Genomic DNA, 18,589 nt, shown 5'->3' on the forward strand with positions numbered 1-18,589 from the left:
ATACAGATATATAGCAAAAAAACTAAATAAAATTGAGACTCCATGCTTTGCAGTGGTATAACCCGGCTCCAAGAGGTATCATAGTCTGGTAGGCACAAAGTGGTCCCATAGCTGAAGTCCCTCTCCACTGCAGCATGTCTAGTAAGAACTTAGGAAAGTCATTTTTACTTTGTGCCTATTTTCTCTGAAGTAAAATGGGGCCTCTAAGACTTTCTAAAATTTCCCTAATATGCAGGAAGCATATTCTTTGCCTTTATGACATTTTGGGAATCCTTTTGACCAGATAAGCTCCCTTAGCTACTTCTTCATCAAGCATGCAACTTCTGACTGAATCAGAGGATTTAAGTGATAGTGAATTTATCATATCCCTAGATCACATTTTCCAATGTTTAAATACAAACACCTTATTTTAGCCTAAATTTATCTAAATCCAACCTATACTACAATACTAAAATTCTATTTCTTACCACAAAAATAATCTTTGCACAGACTGTTCATCGTCATAGTCTAGTAATTATAAAACCTTCAATATTTACTTTCATAATACACACACTACAAAATATTTTCTACTTTGGAAGTGCAGTATAGAGAGACTGAGCCTTTTTGAGCTCTAAATGTGAGACAGGGAATCTTTCAAAATTCAAATTATTCTCCTATCCCTTTCAGTTCCTTAGCCTCTTATTTGGGACATGCATTTTGGGCACTTTGATTTCTTCAAGTGAAGGAAGAAGCCCTCCAGACAGAAACAGTTTTTGCTCTAATCTAGATAGAATTATTTCTTCATCTGTCCAAGGCCTTTAAATAAAAGCTACATCTTCCAAGTCACTCTTGCTTGCCACTGAAGAAATACAAAGGGCATTAAGGCTATCAGAAGACTAATCTTCATTTCATCTAGTTCATTTCCATATTTTAAATTTCTGTTTCTTAAATTCTGATTGCCCATGAATTGGACACCTTTCAAGGCAATAAAAGGAAATAACTTACAACATGACTGCTTTTAATGGAAGAAAAGAAAAACTTCTATCAAAAGTAAGTGGATCAACATCTGATGATGGAGACACTGATTTCTGTCATGGAAACCGCATGCCCATTAACAGATAAAGCAACTGGCTGTAGACCAAGGCACATGAAAGAATTGTCAGATGATCCATTGTAGCTGTTCAAATGTGTTCTATTTGCCCACAGGAAAGGATGGCACTGCATGAAGGAGGGCACATTTGATGTGCCTTAAATGTAGCCAGGGATGGAGAAAGAACCTTATCTGAGGAAAAAAGTATCCTACAATATGTAATTTGGTGGTCACAGTACTCTGAAACAAAAGACAGTGTGATTATTTTCTCCAGATATACTTTTTTTGGCCCAAGTCTTTTCAGTCAAGACAAGTCCACAAGGAGAGGAGCACTGTGCCAATGTCACTACCTGGCTGACAGCAAAAGCCATAGGCTACTTCAGGATTTCAGTTTTCCTTAAAAATGTATGAGGAGAATTAACAGCCTCAGTTGCAGAGTCATAAAATGTAACTCTCTGATATGAAATGGCTTATGGTGCCCAAGAATTATTTGTACTTCACAACAAAGATATAGCTTAAGTTGTACCCTCTCCATAGATTTTATCCCTAACTGGATGCAAGTGGGAGGTTTCTTTGGTTTCCACTCAGCTGGGAAACCTTACTTGGAACGGTAAGGTTCCTTCTTTCATAATTTTCTTACAAAATATAAGTAAGGCATGGAAATGGCAGTGCCCCCCCCCCCCCCCCCCCTTTTAAAAAGAGAAATACAAACAGATGAGGATGCAAAAAATACTACTGATATATGAAATCTGTCAGTTTTCTCAGGCAACAGAAAACATGAAGATCTTTATGAAAATACAGAGCGTTGTGTGTTATCTTGCCAAGAAAAAATTAGTGTTGTGAGCCCATCTTACTGAACAAGACTTTAAGTGGAGAGTATAAATGTAACTTCACCCAACTGCTGTATTAGCAAGCAGAATATGATCCTAATCTTTCAAAATGTCCCCCCCAAAAAAATAATAAAACCACCAAGATAAATGCACAGGGCCAGTTATTCTAAAACCAGTAATGGAAAGTGTGATTCTTAAAACCTCAATGGATTTTTCTGAGATTTCTACAGCAGCATACAGATATGTTAGATGAAACAGATTTCAGTCAAGATTATATGATTATATGCTGGCTACAGGAAAGAACTGTTCATAAACAACTCAATGAATTGTGAACATATCTTGTGCATCAGCACAACTCATCATATCAGTAATTAGAGGCATATGACTGTCTAAATCTAAAGATCAGCTGCAAGGCCAGACAATTCAATGTTCCTGGTACTGCTAAGAAAAGCTTGATATCTAATGTGGGAACAACACTGCAAATGAAGGAATCCAAAAGTACATATGCTCATTTCCATGGAAATGCTTTGCATTTGTGTTCTGCTTGAAAGTTTACTGGCCTAAGGATTCTTCTTGAAACTGCTTGTGAAACAGCAACATTTAAGTCATCCAGAGAGGATGTTGCATTTCAGGGCATGTCATACAAAGCTATATCAGGTGGATGACCACTTCCAGCTCTGAACCTTGTGCTCATCAGCCTTCCATATTTTCAGAATGTGGCTGCTCAGAGTTTTCTAAAAATCAGGCCCCAAGAAGTACATACAAAAGTTACGGTATAGATCATCAACAGACTTTGAAAACCTGATCCAAGCCTTATCTTTGCTTTCTTCTTAAAATGTTACCATGTTCCCATAACCAAAGTATCTCTGTACCTCTAACACCTCTGTGCTACAGAGAAGAGCTGTCTCAGCTCCTATCTGCAACTGCTAGGAAAACAAGGCACTGATAGTTAGAGTGCCTTGACAAAGACACGAGCAAAAGCAAGACAGGGAAAGGATTGGAGTCCAACACACTCTCCTACTCCTCCTCAAGCTAAACTAATGCCCTGTTCTCCTTTATATTCTATGTCTATTCTAAAGATTACTGAATTTCTCTATACCATTCTCCAAAGATGTAATCTGATTACAGAGTTTCTGTTCAAACTTTCTTGTGATAACTGCAGCTGAAGCCTTGATATCATTGTTTAAATTTATCCATCTGAAAGCTTCAGCTGAACATTATTATTCTGACAAGAGTTTTTCTAGACAGCATCGATGAAATTAACTGAAGAAGAGAGCCACAAATGAAGATTTTAATCAAGATTAATACCTGCATTGTTAAGGGTTGACAAGGTGTATGAACATAGTGATGTTTTCATCTATTAAATCTTTTGATCCTAGAAAAAGAACCAAGGCTTTGGCCCTACCTCTGTTTGGATGAGTGTGAGGGGGGCTTTAATTTGGTGGGGTAAGCAGAGTGTTTCTCAGTATTTCTGACCAAAGACAGAGGTAAAAACCTACCAGCAGAATCCTGGACATTCTGCAGAGATCCTGATACTGCTAAGCACTTGCATTTGGGGTCCGTGTTTCTGAGTTAACTTGAGACCCTGAACAGCTGGTTATTAATTAGAAGAGGCAAGAGGAAAGTCTGTGTCCTCCAGTCAGTGGTCAGTATTGGGGAGAAGCAACTGTTGAGTGAAGATTTCAATTAAAGTACAATCTACAGGTCTCTTTAAACCATTTCCATCCCTCGTAACTGATAAATTAATTCAGTGATCCCTCCCTGAGCTTGATGCTGATAATCTCCTCCTACCAATATCTTCTGAACAAGCATGGGGTCTTCTTTCTTCATGCACAAGATGACTGCATCTGGTCCCCACTGCAGCATCTTGCCACCTCTCCTATTCCAACCTGGCACATCCAGGTGTCTGCTGACAAGCCAAGGTCACCCTGTAAACAGCAGGGGATCAGGGAAAAGATTTGAGGATTGAAACAAAGTGAGGAGTTTAGCAGAAAAAGCTGAGACACAAAGGGAGGAGAACTGAGAATGTTTTGGAAGTTTGTTAATTTTGCTTTCCAAACACATCCAGCAGCTGACTTGAAAATGTCAATACAAACTCTTCCTGTACTGCAGCCTTTAAGCTTTCTGCCTTTAAGCTTTCTGCCTTCAAGTTAAAGAACAGACATATGGCCCTGCAGTGACAGACAGCTAATGGGAGAAAATTTGGCAGAGAAAAATGGAAGGGAGCAGCTGAGGTCAGAGGTGTGGGTAACAGCTTGTATTTGTTTTATGTGACAATGTTTTACTAGGGAGGGGGCTGCAGGGGTGGCTTCTGTCAGAAGGTGCCAGAAGGTGCCCCCATATTGGATGTAGCCTGTTCCAGCTCTCTGCAAGACAGACCCACCACTGGCCAAAGCTAAGCCCATCAGTGACAGTGGTAGCACCTCTGTGATAACATATTTAAGAAAATGTAAAAAAAAGGCTGTGCAACAGCAGCTGAGAGAGAGGGGTGAGGGTGTGTAAAACAACTATGCAGACACCAAGGTCAGTGAAGAAGCTATAGCTGGACAAAGACTCTCTCCTGACAGCTGACCTGCTTTATCAAGTTTTTGGACTCATATAGATTACCCCTTCTTCCTCAGATATTTCCACCTCCTTGGTGATGCCAGACCAACCGTGATGTAGCCATACTTTTAATGCAGGCATGAAAACCCTTGTTAACAGTGCAGGGAAAACAGAGGAAGGAGAAGGGCTAAGCAGCTGGAAACAAGACTATCCAAAACCAGCCATAAATGTTTCTTAGAGTGAGGAGGAAGGACTGAGGTCTTTAATCCTTTTCTCTCTATCCTTCACAAGCATGTGAATTACTGAGCAGAAATTGCAGTCAGGTTACAGTAAGACAGTGAATTGCATTTATGGAATTTAAAAGCATATTCGGCCTCTGCAGCACTGCAGGCCTTTACTTTTTGTAGGCTTGCATAAGAGCTCAGCACTGAAGTAGATAACCCCAAAGCATTACATACACATGAACACAAGTCATTGCATGCCACTTGGTACCCAGGTTTCACAGTAAGAAGCATCACTGCTTTTTTTAATCAAGAAGAAAATTTCTGCCAATCTCCACCATTAATTAACATACTTTTTCTTCTACAGCATTTTTGAGCAATGGTTAAGAAGACACAGGCCTATACTAGAAGCCTACCCAGCAGCCAATGCACCCATTGGGCACAATCGAGAAAATTACATGGTCCCCTTTATGCCCCTTTACAGAAATGGAGAATTTTTTAAACCCTCAAGAGAGCTGGGATATGACTATGAGTATCTGCAAGAACCAGGTAACGTTACTATTTTGGGTAAATGTCAAATTTGTTGCCTATAACCTGCAATACGTCTGTAAAATGAGAAGATATTTAAAAATCCTTCTATTCCAGATCTTTCCCTGAATATAGTCCCAAATTGTACCTGCTTGTTTTCACATTTCTCACCTGATGTAGAGTCAACATGATACCATAAGAAAAGTTCCAACCAAAAATCAGTCGCTGACATCAGTGCTATCTAATCTTAGCCTATTAAAAGCAGAATCTGACACAAACAGTCAGCTCATGATCAGAACTGGGGAGAAAATGTGATGATGGGTTTTGAGTTTGCCATTTGCCCAGCTCAGCTGTTACAGTGCCAACACAAATGGGAATCAGTGAGATTTTCCAGTTTCTGGACATGGTTTAAAGAAGGGCAGATGCAAACTCTCTTTCTGGTTTAAAAATGTAATCTCATCTCTTAAATGTTCAGAGTAAAATTCCCCTCAGTACCAGAGGCCAACACAAGGTCTGCACAGCACTTAAAACAGTGATCCATTGATTTTGTGCTTGCCCTGTGGTTATTCATACAGAATGCAACTGAATCATTCATAACGCTCATTTAATTGAATCAACTGCATTTTGCACTGTTTAGTGATGATTTTGACTTGCATTGCTGTTCAGAGGTAGTTTCGACTTGGGCTTCTTGGCCATTCTCAGGCACAGAGAGGACAGAGGCCCTTGGGGCTGTAGTTGCGGGGAACCTCAGGTAGATCAGGTCTCGTGCTCAGAGCAGTGGACCTCATAGTTTCACTTGAGTAGTACAGGTTTCCTTATTGTCTAAGGGAATGGTTAAATTCTGTTAAAAATGTAATGTTGCCTGGAACAGAGGATTACTCAGATACTTTGGCCCAATCCTTTATAAAACTGAATGGCTGGAACAATGAGACACATCTCTTACATTCACCTCTGCCAAAAGCTACCCGGGATGTGGGATGCAGTTATCCTTGCAAAGCATTGGCCATGGAACAGGTAGGTCACTGGGCACGTCTGATTTTCCTGTTTAAGGCAGAAAACTTTCTGTCAACACAGCTCCTCAGTTAAAAGGCAATTAAGAGCTAGAAGTCCAATAACTATATAGCAAAAGCACTAGGGACATTTTAGCAATGCTAGCATTCTCATAGCTTGCTTTTTGTCTTTATCAGTACCAGTTCTCATGGCATCCCTGCTTTTCTGACAGAGTTCGCTTACTAATGGGGATGTACGGTGTCTGCATACTTGATAAACTGTCCCATCATGCATCTAGCTTTCTCGATCCTTCTCAAGTAAAATCTAGCTTGAATCACAGTCACCCAGAAAATGTGTTTTTAACTATTTTATGTGTAATGAAAGGAATCTGCAACTCTCCTGTAAAATTGTTAAGGCTGTCCTAGTACTACAACCCAGAGACAGATGTCAATATTTCTCGTAACATGCCATAAACAATTTGGCCAACCCCAGGTATTCAGACAAAAAATAATCTAGTAAATGCCTCAAATATAATCTCAAAATTATTATTTTGGTCTTATTAGTAGCGTTTTTGCTCTTTTATTCATGTTGCCATAATGTAATTCCTGATCAAGACGAGAAATATTTATACATAATTTTAATTAAATCCACCCGTTTCCTAAAAACACATTATTCATAGAATTATATCACTAAAAACGTGCCAAATACCATGACTTTCAGAAATACCAAGACCTGAATTGGTACTGCAAAAGGAAGCAAATCGTAAACTATTTACCATTAACAATTCACTTCTGTTGCCTCCTGGTCTCTTTCCTTTTCCTAGGAGAGCATATGGCCCTCAGAAAATGAAATTCTTATTAAATTCTGCCCATGTTCTTAAGCCAGAGGTAAGGAAAGTAGTTCTGTAATTATTTTGAAAGATCAACACAAAGTGAAATTCAACCTCGTCTAGAAAGCTCAGATAATCCTCAAATGTCGCTCAACTCCTTGTTAATCTCACTGAGAAGAAGACAGCTTAAGCTATTTCTTATCTGAAGGAAAGAACTGGTTACAAATGGAAAATGGCTGGAAAATCAAACTGCAGATACAGACTTTTCTCAGTACTCTAGGTTTTAAACCCAGACTTTTCTCCAGATAGGGATGCTGGATTACTGTTCAGAGGAACACAGGAGTAAACAGGAACTTCTTGGTAGAGGAGCTGAAGCAGCAAAGCTTGCTGACCGACCCTGAAAGTTCCCTTGTACTCAAGGGAGAAGAGAAAGTCTGTGACTGGCAGCCAGGAGTTAATAGACAAATAGGAAAAATTACAAAGGAAAAAACAGCCATAGCAGTGAATATCTGGTTGGTTGAGAAGAGGCAGCATTTCTGCAGTTCTTCCAAATGAGGAGGAAAAGGAAAGGCAGAGGAAGAGGACAGGACAGAGTGAGGGATGAACACACAAGCCAGGTCTTGTTTGCTTTTAAAGGAAGTAGCTGGAGGAAAACATCAAAGGCAACAGTTACAGCACCAGCGACTTGGTGGTGATGAAGTGGGACTTCCCAGAGCATGATGAAGCTGGTTACAGGAAATAAAATTCGGAAAGAATCCAGTGACAAAATGTCACTTTAATGCTAAATTATATTGTTGCTGTTCCACGGAGGAAAAGCTGATAACTGGAGCCCTGCTACCCACAGAAAAGCAAATCAGTGTGTGACAGTATGTGGTTATTTTAATTGCAGCTTCATTTATATTTGTATGTATGACAGCCCTGAAGCAGAAGTGGTCACAAACAGTGTGCATGGGAATCGATCCCTCAGGAATCAAAGACACAAGTCAGAGTCTAGTAACTGGGGAGCTAATCTGAACAGAAACCAGAGCAGACAGCCAGCTTTCCTTGACGTGAGAACTGTGAACTATAAAACTACCACAACCAGCATGGTTTACTGAAAACGAACATTTGTTAGCATCAATAAAAAAGATTTGGAAGACTAACGGCACCACCTAGCAATAGCTGTCCAAACAATTTTCTATGGCAAGAGCTATTCCAAGCAATTACATTTCAGGTCCTGGCCTAAGTCTTTTCTATTTTTTTTTTTTCTTTTTTTTTCTTCCAGAAATAGGAACAGACAAATCTGTAGACAGAGGCTTGACTTTTCCCCAGAAAATCTCTTTCTCTCAGGGGGAACAATTTGATGACCACTACCTATGTAGCTGCATGTTTCACTTTTTTTTTTTGGAAAAGCAGGCAGCTACCCAATTATAAACCCAGGAATCTAACCATCAGTTGCCAAGAGGCCCAAGTCGAAACTACCTCTGAAACTAAGGATCTTTGACATTCAGGGCAAAGCAAGGGATAAGAGTATTATGATTACAACGTAGAAGGCCAGGTTGCTCGTGGATGCGTTGCAGGAGGAGAGCTCAGATACAGAGTCTGACTGCAGCTCACTTCTCTTTCTGGCTGTTCAGCAACTTGGTTGCAAAAATCACACCGGGTGACTAGCAAATGTGGCAGCTGGCAAATATGGTACCACCATCGAGGGATCTGCTGAGCGTCCCAACTCGGGAGCACACACTGCTGGCCATAATGTGAAAGGGCGATGTTATGCATGTAGGAGCTCATGGTAGAATAGTGACATGCACAATAAAATGTGGACACTGGGACAATACAAAGCAATTGAAGATGACAATGCTTGAGAAATGCTACTTTGGAAAGTGGTTTATATTTATGAATTAAATAAAAGATGAGGAGAGAGTATTTTGGTCCCTGGGTTTTCTTCAGGCAGAGATAAGGAGGTGTAGATTAAGGTTAATTAAAACAGTAGGAGAGAACCAAAGAAAACAGAATGCAAAAATATATTGCTCAGAGAGAAGAGTATGAGCAGATATTTTGATGGTTACACAATGACACTTAATGGAGGAACAGAAATACGGATTTTAAAAACTGGGTTGTGGGTTTTTTCTTTTTTCTGGAAGCCATTCAGAGGTAGGAAGCTCACTTTTGGAGAGTTAGTGACACCCTAGTTGCATATAATGTGGTTCTATCAGGTATCCTACAGCCACATTTCACCTCTTTTTTGAGAAATTCATATGAGCAAACTATGAAAGAGCAGTTATGAAGTGCAAGTGTTAACTGAGGTTGTCAAAAAAAGTAAACTGTATTGCTTTATAAATACACCCAGTAATATTTGATTTATTACCTCTCAATACTCCAAAGTAATAGATTTTGCCAATAATCCACTCTGCAGATGTGCCATCATTGCCAGCAAGTGGGCAGGACTCCACAGCAATGTCACTGTGCAGAAGTAACAGGTGGAGAAAACGCTAACCAACTTCAGCACTGAAAATTAATTATAAAGCTGTTGTCAGCCATGCAAAGAAGGTCTGATTCTCACTGTTTCTAGAGCCAGCCACATGATGAAGGGTGGATCAGTTTCCTCCTTTACCCACCTTGAGCTGAAGGCAGAACTGAAAGAGAGCAGCTTGTATTTACATCAGTAGATACTACCATAAACAACCCACTACTACCTATTGTACAGCAGTCCAAAGACAGTGGACTGTTGCTGACAGTCTTCTCCAGACTTTCTCTCATTGCTGTCAGAAGACAACATTGCAAAAGACTTTCCAAGAGGAGACTCTAATGAAGTTTGTGGGAGCTGTGAACTTTCCATCCCTGCAAAGACAAGTGATCCTGCCTTAAGACAGACTGAGGGACTCCATAACTTGCATCCCTTCCAGCTCATCTTCCTAGTTTTGACTGTGGAAGTCTCACTGGTATTTCCTTTGACCACTCAGAGGGACAGAATCAGTGAACCATGCACACACCAGAAATGGCAGAAACGAAATAGAAAGAACTTGCTTACCAGGATAAGAATAAGTTTGAAAGCTTGATCTAAAAAAGATATTTGTGCTGCCTCAAGGTTTGCTTTAAAACCTAATGCCCATTAACTACCCATGTTAGGAGTAGAAAAGCATGTCAAATGGAATAGTGAGATAGAAAACATATCAGTGGGGCATATGGCAATAGATAAATGTCAGAAAATTTAGTTTTATTTCTAATTTGTGGAATTAACCCTGGAAAGATTTTGCCGTCCTGTAGTTTACACAGAGGAATGTGTAAATTGTATAAATACACTTTCCAAAAAATTAAATATTAAGGGTTTTTTTCATCCTTTGGATCCATTCTATTCATAATGTAGTTTGACATTACCACAAAAGGAAGATCTCAGGATGCCCATAATAGACTGTCCATGCATGTTTCTTCATCATTCATCATGGAAAGTCCACACTGTTACCCTACATATAGGAGACACACATTGCCTCACCTTAAAATTGCATTGTTATGGTTTCCTCCCCTTTCAATGACACCCAGCAACCCACACAAAATGGACTGCTTGGTATTTTTAAACTACACTAAAAAAGAATGATTAAGAGTAAGAAATAATTTGTTGCTGTTACCTAGAGCTAATACTGTCTTTGAGAAGAAAGAGTATGTCAAGAGTTGAATGCTAAGACCATGACTGAGGTTAATACTGCTATTTTTCTATCAGAAAGAGTGAGTAGATACTGTTGGTATTAGTCGCTAATGAGAGGGTAGATATCAAGCACCAGCCCGACCTGCCTTCCTCTTGCTCTGTCGTGAACCTATTGACTGAAAGGGCAGTTTTAATCGATGTTCATGGCAGCTTCCAAGAAGGATTATCATTTGAGTCTGAACACTCATGTGAAAGGAATGGAATAGGCATTGGCTAATGTCTTCCACAAAGCAGCTATGTGTCACCATCCCTGCCCCGCCCACTGCTCCACCACTCCTTTGACACTTTTCCCAGGTAGTCATCAGCAAGCACAGTTGCTGCACTCCTGGCTTTGCACAGCTAGAGATTAAAGAATTATGGTAACAGAATACTTGAAATCCCAGTTGGCGTGATTTTGGCTGGGCAGCCAGTTCAGTCATAGGTTTTCTGTTGAGTTAGAGTCACAGATTAACAGATTATAGGATGTCCTGGGGTCCTCCATCTTCTGACACCCAAGAGTTGCCATAGCAACTTTATGATAGTGATGCCAAACACCTTTTGTGCAGCAAAACCAAACAGGGAGTAGATGCCAGGAGGGGGCTTTTGGCTTTGAGCTAATTACAGAAACTGTACAGACTGAGGCTGAAAGCAAGAGAAGGGCATGTATGACTGATTGCCAGGATATAACAAAATAGATCAATCCCTTCTGAAAAGGCTTGCCATGAAATGTGACATCTCATCGTCTCAAAGTCATGTTATGTTTTACCAGGAAAGAAACAGCTCAGACCTCCAGCTTCTGAGGATAATATTGATGGAGGAGAGAGATGGTTCAAGGACAAAGTATGAACTTAGGACGTCATGTAGAAAACTCTCATATCTCAGATAAATTGTGCAAGGAAGAGAACTCTGTGACAGTTCTCTTTTAACTTAACGTTAAAACAGCATTAAGTTCCTGTTATGTATCAATTTTCTTTTATCATATGCGTACTCCAGTCTAAACTTTGATTGTTTCTAATTTAGACATGTTTGCAACACAAACATAAAAGAGTTAAAAAACGTAAGAGTTACAAACTCAAGCACACTAAGTTAAGAAATGCCAGCATTAAAGTTGTCTATATAGCCATAATTCACCCTCCGTCCATCTACGCATTGTCTTTAATTGCATACCAATTTTTCCCCAGACCCCCACCTCATTTACCACACAGCATAGACAGCATTCATTAAGAACGAGATGTCCAATCCTTTTTACTTTCGATTTTCATTTCCTCAGTTAAGCAGTGTGTAACCTAATGTATGATTTATTGCACACTTTGCAAATGCTATCCTGAAGATGTTTCCTCTAACACTTTTTTTGTGTTAACACTCGCTGCAGCAGCTGAGTCCTGCAGAAATATTAATTTATATTCATAATACAAAGGATTCAGTGAATGGTACTGTCCTCATTTGACAGATGAGAAATGAAGGATTAAAGAGATAATGTACTTCATACCCAGAGGTTTGTGGAGTTCACTCTGAAACATCAAGAACCTAATTTTTTGGTAATTCTTAGTGTTATATAGCATTTATATGTCTAATGAGGTCAGAAGCAGACTCTTGCAAATACAATCTCAGAATACAAAATTGGATTAACAGGAAAACAAGGACCAGAGAAACAGCAATCAAACTCTCCCCAAAGTGAAGCTGAGATGTACAGAAAAACAAACCCAGCCTAAACTCAGCCTAAATAGGAAAGTGATTCAGACATCGAGCGCTAAGGATAGCTTAACCTTAAATGTGCTGCAAAACAAAAGAATATTTTCAGAGCACAGCGTACATAACAGCATACACTCAGAAGCACCATGATCCAAGAAGATATATAGGATTACTTTTCTGGGCACAAGTGAAAATGCAAGATAGCCAGAAGACATTTACAGCCTTCAAATATATATATATTTAATATATATCGCCTCAGTGGGGGTATACCACACTAAATATGTTTGAGTACATCTAAATCAGTCCAGATGCATGAACACTTCAAAAATAGACTATCATAGGGGGTCCCAGAGAAGTTGCCTAGAGAGGTGATTTTTTTCCCCCTAATAGCTAATAATTACAGCTAATAATAGCAATTACAGCTAGAAATTGGGAGATGTGGATTCCAAATCTTCCTTGGCCCAAGGGGACGGGTATTCCCATTGCTCAAATTCAAGCCAACAGGTTGTTGGGTGCATTGTGAAGAGGTGACTTTCCAACCTCTATCGTGAAGTGTAAGACCTGTACGGAGGGGTCTACTGCCTCTCCCCACACAAGGACTATCAAATGAAACAAGCAGGTGGCAGGTTCAAAATCAGTGAAAGGAAGTTTTTTTTCGTTCACCCAACATGTAGTTAAGGCAAGTATGTCCTTGCTGCAAGAAGTTGGGATAAAAGTTCAAAGAGCAGCTAGAAAAGCTGATGGAAGGAAAAAAAAATCCTCCAATAATTATTATATACAATGATACCACATCTGGTTCAGGAAATCCCTGAGGTGCAAACTGTTGGAGGCTGGGTAAGTATTTTGTGAAAGGATCATAATAGGCTTGACCTGTTCTGAAACTCTTCCTAGTGCTCTGCTTTGGTTATTGCTGCCAACAGGATGCTGAGCTAGCAGGACCTTTGGCCATACTGTATGAAACCTCTTGGGTTACAGTCTTACAGTTTTGACAAAACCATAAAAAGCGCTGCTCCTGCCTTTAATACAAAACTGACAGACAGACTATAAGGACTGAAGAGATTTGTTTAAAACAATTTGTGTCCTTCAGACAATTTCTACCAATGCACTTTCTTTTTCCAATCAGCCTTCCAGTATTGTTTGTTATACATCTATAAACTGATACTACAATGCATCATGTAAAAGGACCTTTTTTTCCTGTTTCTTTCTTTCTTTTTTTTTTTTTTTTTCCCCCAGCTGTTGATTCCTTCCAGGAGTTTTTGTCACCGTACCTTGAACGAGCCCGTCAGATCTGGGCTTGGTTGGTTGGAGCAGCTGTTGTTGGAAGTGCAGTTACTGGTGTGCTCACAGGGCTCATTCTGGCCTGCCAGAAGAAAAGAAGAGGAACTTCTTCCGAGATACAACCCTTGCTCACAGAAAGTGAAGATTACAACAATATATCTTATCAGTCCAATTTCTAGAGGCCTCCAGTAACTCAGTGATGTTACTAAGGTGCTAATCAAGCATCCAGTTTGATTCATGTTTGTTTACAAATACCTTGTTGAGGTGTGCTACATGAGCAGGCTGGACAGTTTTGCTCCTCATACCTCTTATAACCTCTGGTTGTAGTATCTTATCAGATCCACTCCTACAAGATGTCCCCGATCCAACACAAGTTACCACACCACCCGAAGAACATCATGTATTCCCTAGGCTTGATTAAATAATGCTCCTATGAAACCAGACTGGCTCATGTGTTGGTGGCTTTAATGCGTAATCCTCTGCTCTTTTATTTCCTCTTTTACAACTGTCACAATCCCGCAGCATGTGGTTTGTGCAGGGGTTTAAGGAGAAGTGCTGACTTTGGTGCTACATGCACTTTGTGTTTGAATGTAAGAGCAGAAAGAGCTCTTTAGTTTAGTGAGCAAAATAGGTGGTGCCTCTGAGAAGAACGAATGACCCATAGACACATTTTTCTTCTAGGACAGAAATATTTTCCCTCCAGCTCCCGTAATGTCCTGTTTGTCCTTGGCTGAACGCCATCAGCAGCAGAAAGCGGGCTTTCACTTGTCTCAAATACTCCAGTTAGTCTTCTTCAATAGCATCTTGCATTATTCTGGGGAGCTGAGAGGTTTTTAGGAGGTGAAACCTAGTCTTACTGTGTCCACCTCTGTTCAGTTTGACTTAACGTTTGCTTATATTATGGTTGACTTTTGGTTGTTCAGTAACCCCTACATAACAAAAAAGTGTGGTGGGTTGACCTTGGCTGGCCGCTGGGTGCCCACCAAGCCACTCTATCACTCCTCAGCAGTAAAAGGGAGAAAAAATATAACAAAAGGCTCATGGGTTGAGATAAGGACAAGGAGATCACTCAGCAATTACTGTCACGGGCAAAACAGACTCGACTCAGGGAAATCAATTTAATTTATTGCAAACCAAAAGTCAGAGTAGGATAATGAGAAATAAAACCAAATCTTAAAACACCTTCCCCCCACCCCTCCCTTCTTCCCAGGCTCAACTTTAATCCCAATTTCTCTACTTCCTCCCACCAAGCAGCACAGGGGGACAGGGAATGGGGGTTGCCATCAGTTCATCACACGTTGCCTCTGCTGCTCCTTCCTCTTCTCCCTCTTCCTCTGCTGCAGTGTGGGGTCCCTCCCACAGGACATAGTCCTCCACGAACTTCTCCAGCATGGGTCCTTTCCACAGGGTCCAATTCTTCATGAACTGCTCCAGCCTTCCGCAGAGTGCAGTCCTTCAGGAACAGACTGCTCCAGTGTGGGTCCCCCATGGGGTCACAAGTCCTAGAAGCAAACCTGCTTCAGTATGGACTTTCTCTCCGTGGGGTCACAGCCTCCTGTGAGATTAAAGTAAAGAATACTTTTTATTCCATAACTGTTCACAGAAGCCTACGTTGCACGATTGCCTGGGAATCGCAGACTCCCTGCTCCCACTTGGTTCTACTGGGCAGATGGATAACTGGGAAGACACAGTGGAGTTGAGATAGATACAAAGACCCATTCAATCTATGGAGGGAGAGTGGAAATCCCATGAGCTCACAGGGGCTTCCCAGGCAAAGAGATGTCTCCTGCGGGAGTCTGGTATGCTCTTGGGATTCCCAGTCCTGGAGTTAGAACATGACAGGAATATGTTGGAGTTGTGGACCTTAAAAATCCCAAATGTCCCACTTTGAGGCAGTTTGAATGGCTGTGGCACTCTGAAACAGACTGCAGCAGAGCCACGATCCCTAGTTGGGTGGATGCCCTGGCAGGAAGACAGCTTCCTGTGTTGGAAGTTTGTTGAAAAAATGCCTTTCTGCAAAATATTTCAGTGTCAGTGAAGTGATGTTACCCTTCAAAGTTGTTCTGATAGAAAAATCCTAACTATATTAAGCAAGTTTATCTCAGCCTTTGCAATATTGCGCAGTGACAGCTTTCATTTTCACATCAGTCAAGGTAATTTTTATCAAATATCACCCCCTTGAAAAGGACATAGCCAACAAATCATTTCTGATTCAGCTTCTCAGCTGTTGGTGTCTTCTCCACAGGAGATCCTCATCAGATCTTCCCTGGGCCTCTGTAAGAGTCGGTCCGTGACAGCCCCCCCCTCTGGCCATGGCAACTCACCATGCATGGAAGGATGAAAGGGGAGCTCTGGCTCATCTTCTAAATCCTACTTTTTGCCAGCTCTTGGTCATCCCTTCTTCCCCAAAAGCATGGAAGGCCTTGTGATCAAACATATGACCTATTAGTGAAAGTCTCTTTATGCTCTACTCAGAACATCTACCAATTCTCAATCAATCTTTTTCCTTTCCCCTTTCTTCAGTGGAGGATCTCACAGAATGTTTTCTTCCCCGAGAAGTTTCATCACAGAGAACTCAACCTAGCTCTAACTGATGAAAGGGAATTTATATCCCCTTCATACTTGTAGGCATACCCCCAAGCATTTTTCCCCTTTAATTCCCAATCACCATATAACCTGGAGACCATGTCTGCTTTCAGAGGGAACAAAGAACACACTGTTTCAGTCAGCATGATTCGTGGCAGGGAATAATTAGTACAGTGTATATTAATCTTAGTAACTAGAACAAAATTGGTACAAGCAACACATGCCAGTTCTCTCCATCCCTGTGGTGTTTCTGTTTAGACCACTAGCCTGATGATAGTGGGAGTTAAAACTCTTCAGAAGTGTATCTGATTCTGAGCACATGAAAACCCAATTGGTCCCCTTTTCTGAGCAAGCTGTTTAGGCTCCTCCAGAGTGGGAAGTGAACACTGCTGTCAGGTGGGGATTGACTGCACCAATCTTAAAGCAACCGTTTCGAGACGAAAAAAATTGTCCTGCAGACATGCCTAATTCTTCCCATTGACTTTTTGGGGATGCCACATGTTAGCTTGGACCAGCCACCTAAGTTTTGAATGGGTCAGAAGGAGGGAGAGGACCCTTTCAGCACCACGGCACTAAATGTTTTCCTGGCACAACTCACCCGCACTGACAGGAGATGTGCTTTCTGTCTGCAGGCTACAAATGCAATGGCACATCATTTTTCTCCTCAGGGTCATGTTCAGGGTTGTGCTTACTCCTGTGCTCAGACATATGTAAGTTAAGTGTTGAATGACCTCTTTCCTTCATAGGTGCTTCCCTGACATGGGAGATGGAGCTCCTGCATTATTTTTTATTTGGAATAATGAATGCCATGAGGCTGTGCTTACCATTTAATCTCATCGATTCAAAGTGGGCAGATCTTAAATGTAACCCTGTCTTTACCTTTTCCTCTGTCTGGCCAAGGTGACTTGAAGCAAGAAAATTCCCATTGGCATTAGGCAGTTGGCTCAGGCTTGGGGAGTTCATTCTGGCAGGGTCAATGCCGAAAATGGGGCATTACAGTGCTTGCTGCCAGAAAACCTACATCCGGTGTATTTAGACCATGCAATCACATAAACCTTGACATCAGTGGGCATTGTAGTCAGGTTTGTCTGAAAGTACTTGTTAGGTGAGGATCCCACCCACTTCAGCATCCAGCGACACATTTGCAGTATCAGCACCATGTTGTTTCACACAACGAAACAAAAACACCGCATGGCTGATGTTCAGAAATCTTCTACAGGCAGCTTCATTATAATCTCCTCAGTATTGCATGTCTCTGGCCTTTGCAGGAGACTGTTACCTCTGTGAAGTCTTTGTTTTTCTAGCCTGGTCTCTTTCTTCTCAGGACTGTTAAGAGTCACATTTAGTAAACACAGGACAATGAGCAGCTGTCAGCCTTTTTCATTCTGTTCTCCCTCCACATTTTCCCCGAATCTGTATTTTTAGCACCTGTCCTCTCCATTGAGTTAAATCTGTAATTCACCATCTGTGTATACACATGTGTGTAGGGATGCAAGTCATTTTGAATCAGTCTCCATAGTGAGCTGAAAATTGGCAGCAATGAGACCTTGTCATTAAAAATGGCCTTTTCCTGTAATTTTTGTAATAAGCTCTGAATGAGATATGAAGTAGCTATTATAAGTATAGAAATCAAACTTATTTCTGCATATCCATCTTGCATCCATTAGGCTTTCTGATGTCCCATTTTACACATGGACATCTCCCCAGCAGTCTGCCTGTTACCTCCTCTTGAGGGGATCAGGCATGCAGAATTCATACGATGCCAAAAAAGTATTGGAAATATACTGGATTAGTAAAACATGTAGAGAAGCTCATTCTTTCCCTGCATACATGTGAAACATGTAGAGAAGCTCATTCTTTCCCTGCATACATGTGAAACCCCCTTTGAAACAAGAACTCGTCAATAAACATTAATTTTGGATCCTAACTGAGGCTTGATGCTTCAGATCATCTCCCTTCACGCAACTTGATTCAGCCTTACATGACTTCCCTCTCCTATCACCCCACACTGCATTGCTTTATCCGTCAGGAAAAGGGATCCTTGAGGGCTCAGTGGTGGGGATTGTCCCACATTATTGAGGCTGGTATAGTAATGGCAATGCAGAACTGCCCACAGGGGTGGTACCTACACTGTTGCTCTCTGACTTTAAAGGAACTTGGATGTATAAAAAAACCTCCCTGTTTTTCCTCATGGTTTTCTAGCAAAAGAAACATATTCAGGCAATATTAAGCAAATAAGGTGTTTTCAGGTTGATTACATATTGTGGACAAATTTTTGCACGTTTTTCTGCTATCACAACAATGTTAAAATGTTTCTGGTTCAAATTGCATCTTGAAAAATTTAAGCACAACCATTTCACT

The 18,589-nt window shown here is 40.9% G+C and overlaps 1 protein-coding gene across 1 annotated transcript in view; it reads left to right on the forward strand.

Annotated features, from left to right (window-relative positions):
• TYR (tyrosinase) overlaps positions 1–13,821 on the forward strand; it is a 50,334-nt gene extending 36,513 nt beyond the window's left edge. The window contains exons 4-5 of the mRNA XM_009948068.2: positions 5,032–5,213; positions 13,598–13,821. Coding sequence (XP_009946370.1) covers positions 5,032–5,213; positions 13,598–13,821 — 406 coding nt within the window. The remainder of the gene's footprint in view (positions 1–5,031; positions 5,214–13,597) is intronic.
• Positions 13,822–18,589: the final 4,768 nt, after the last annotated feature.

The sequence above is a fragment of the Leptosomus discolor genome, chromosome 1 (genome assembly GCF_034619465.1).
Source record: "Leptosomus discolor isolate bLepDis1 chromosome 1, bLepDis1.hap2, whole genome shotgun sequence".
NCBI lineage: Eukaryota > Metazoa > Chordata > Aves > Leptosomiformes > Leptosomidae > Leptosomus > Leptosomus discolor.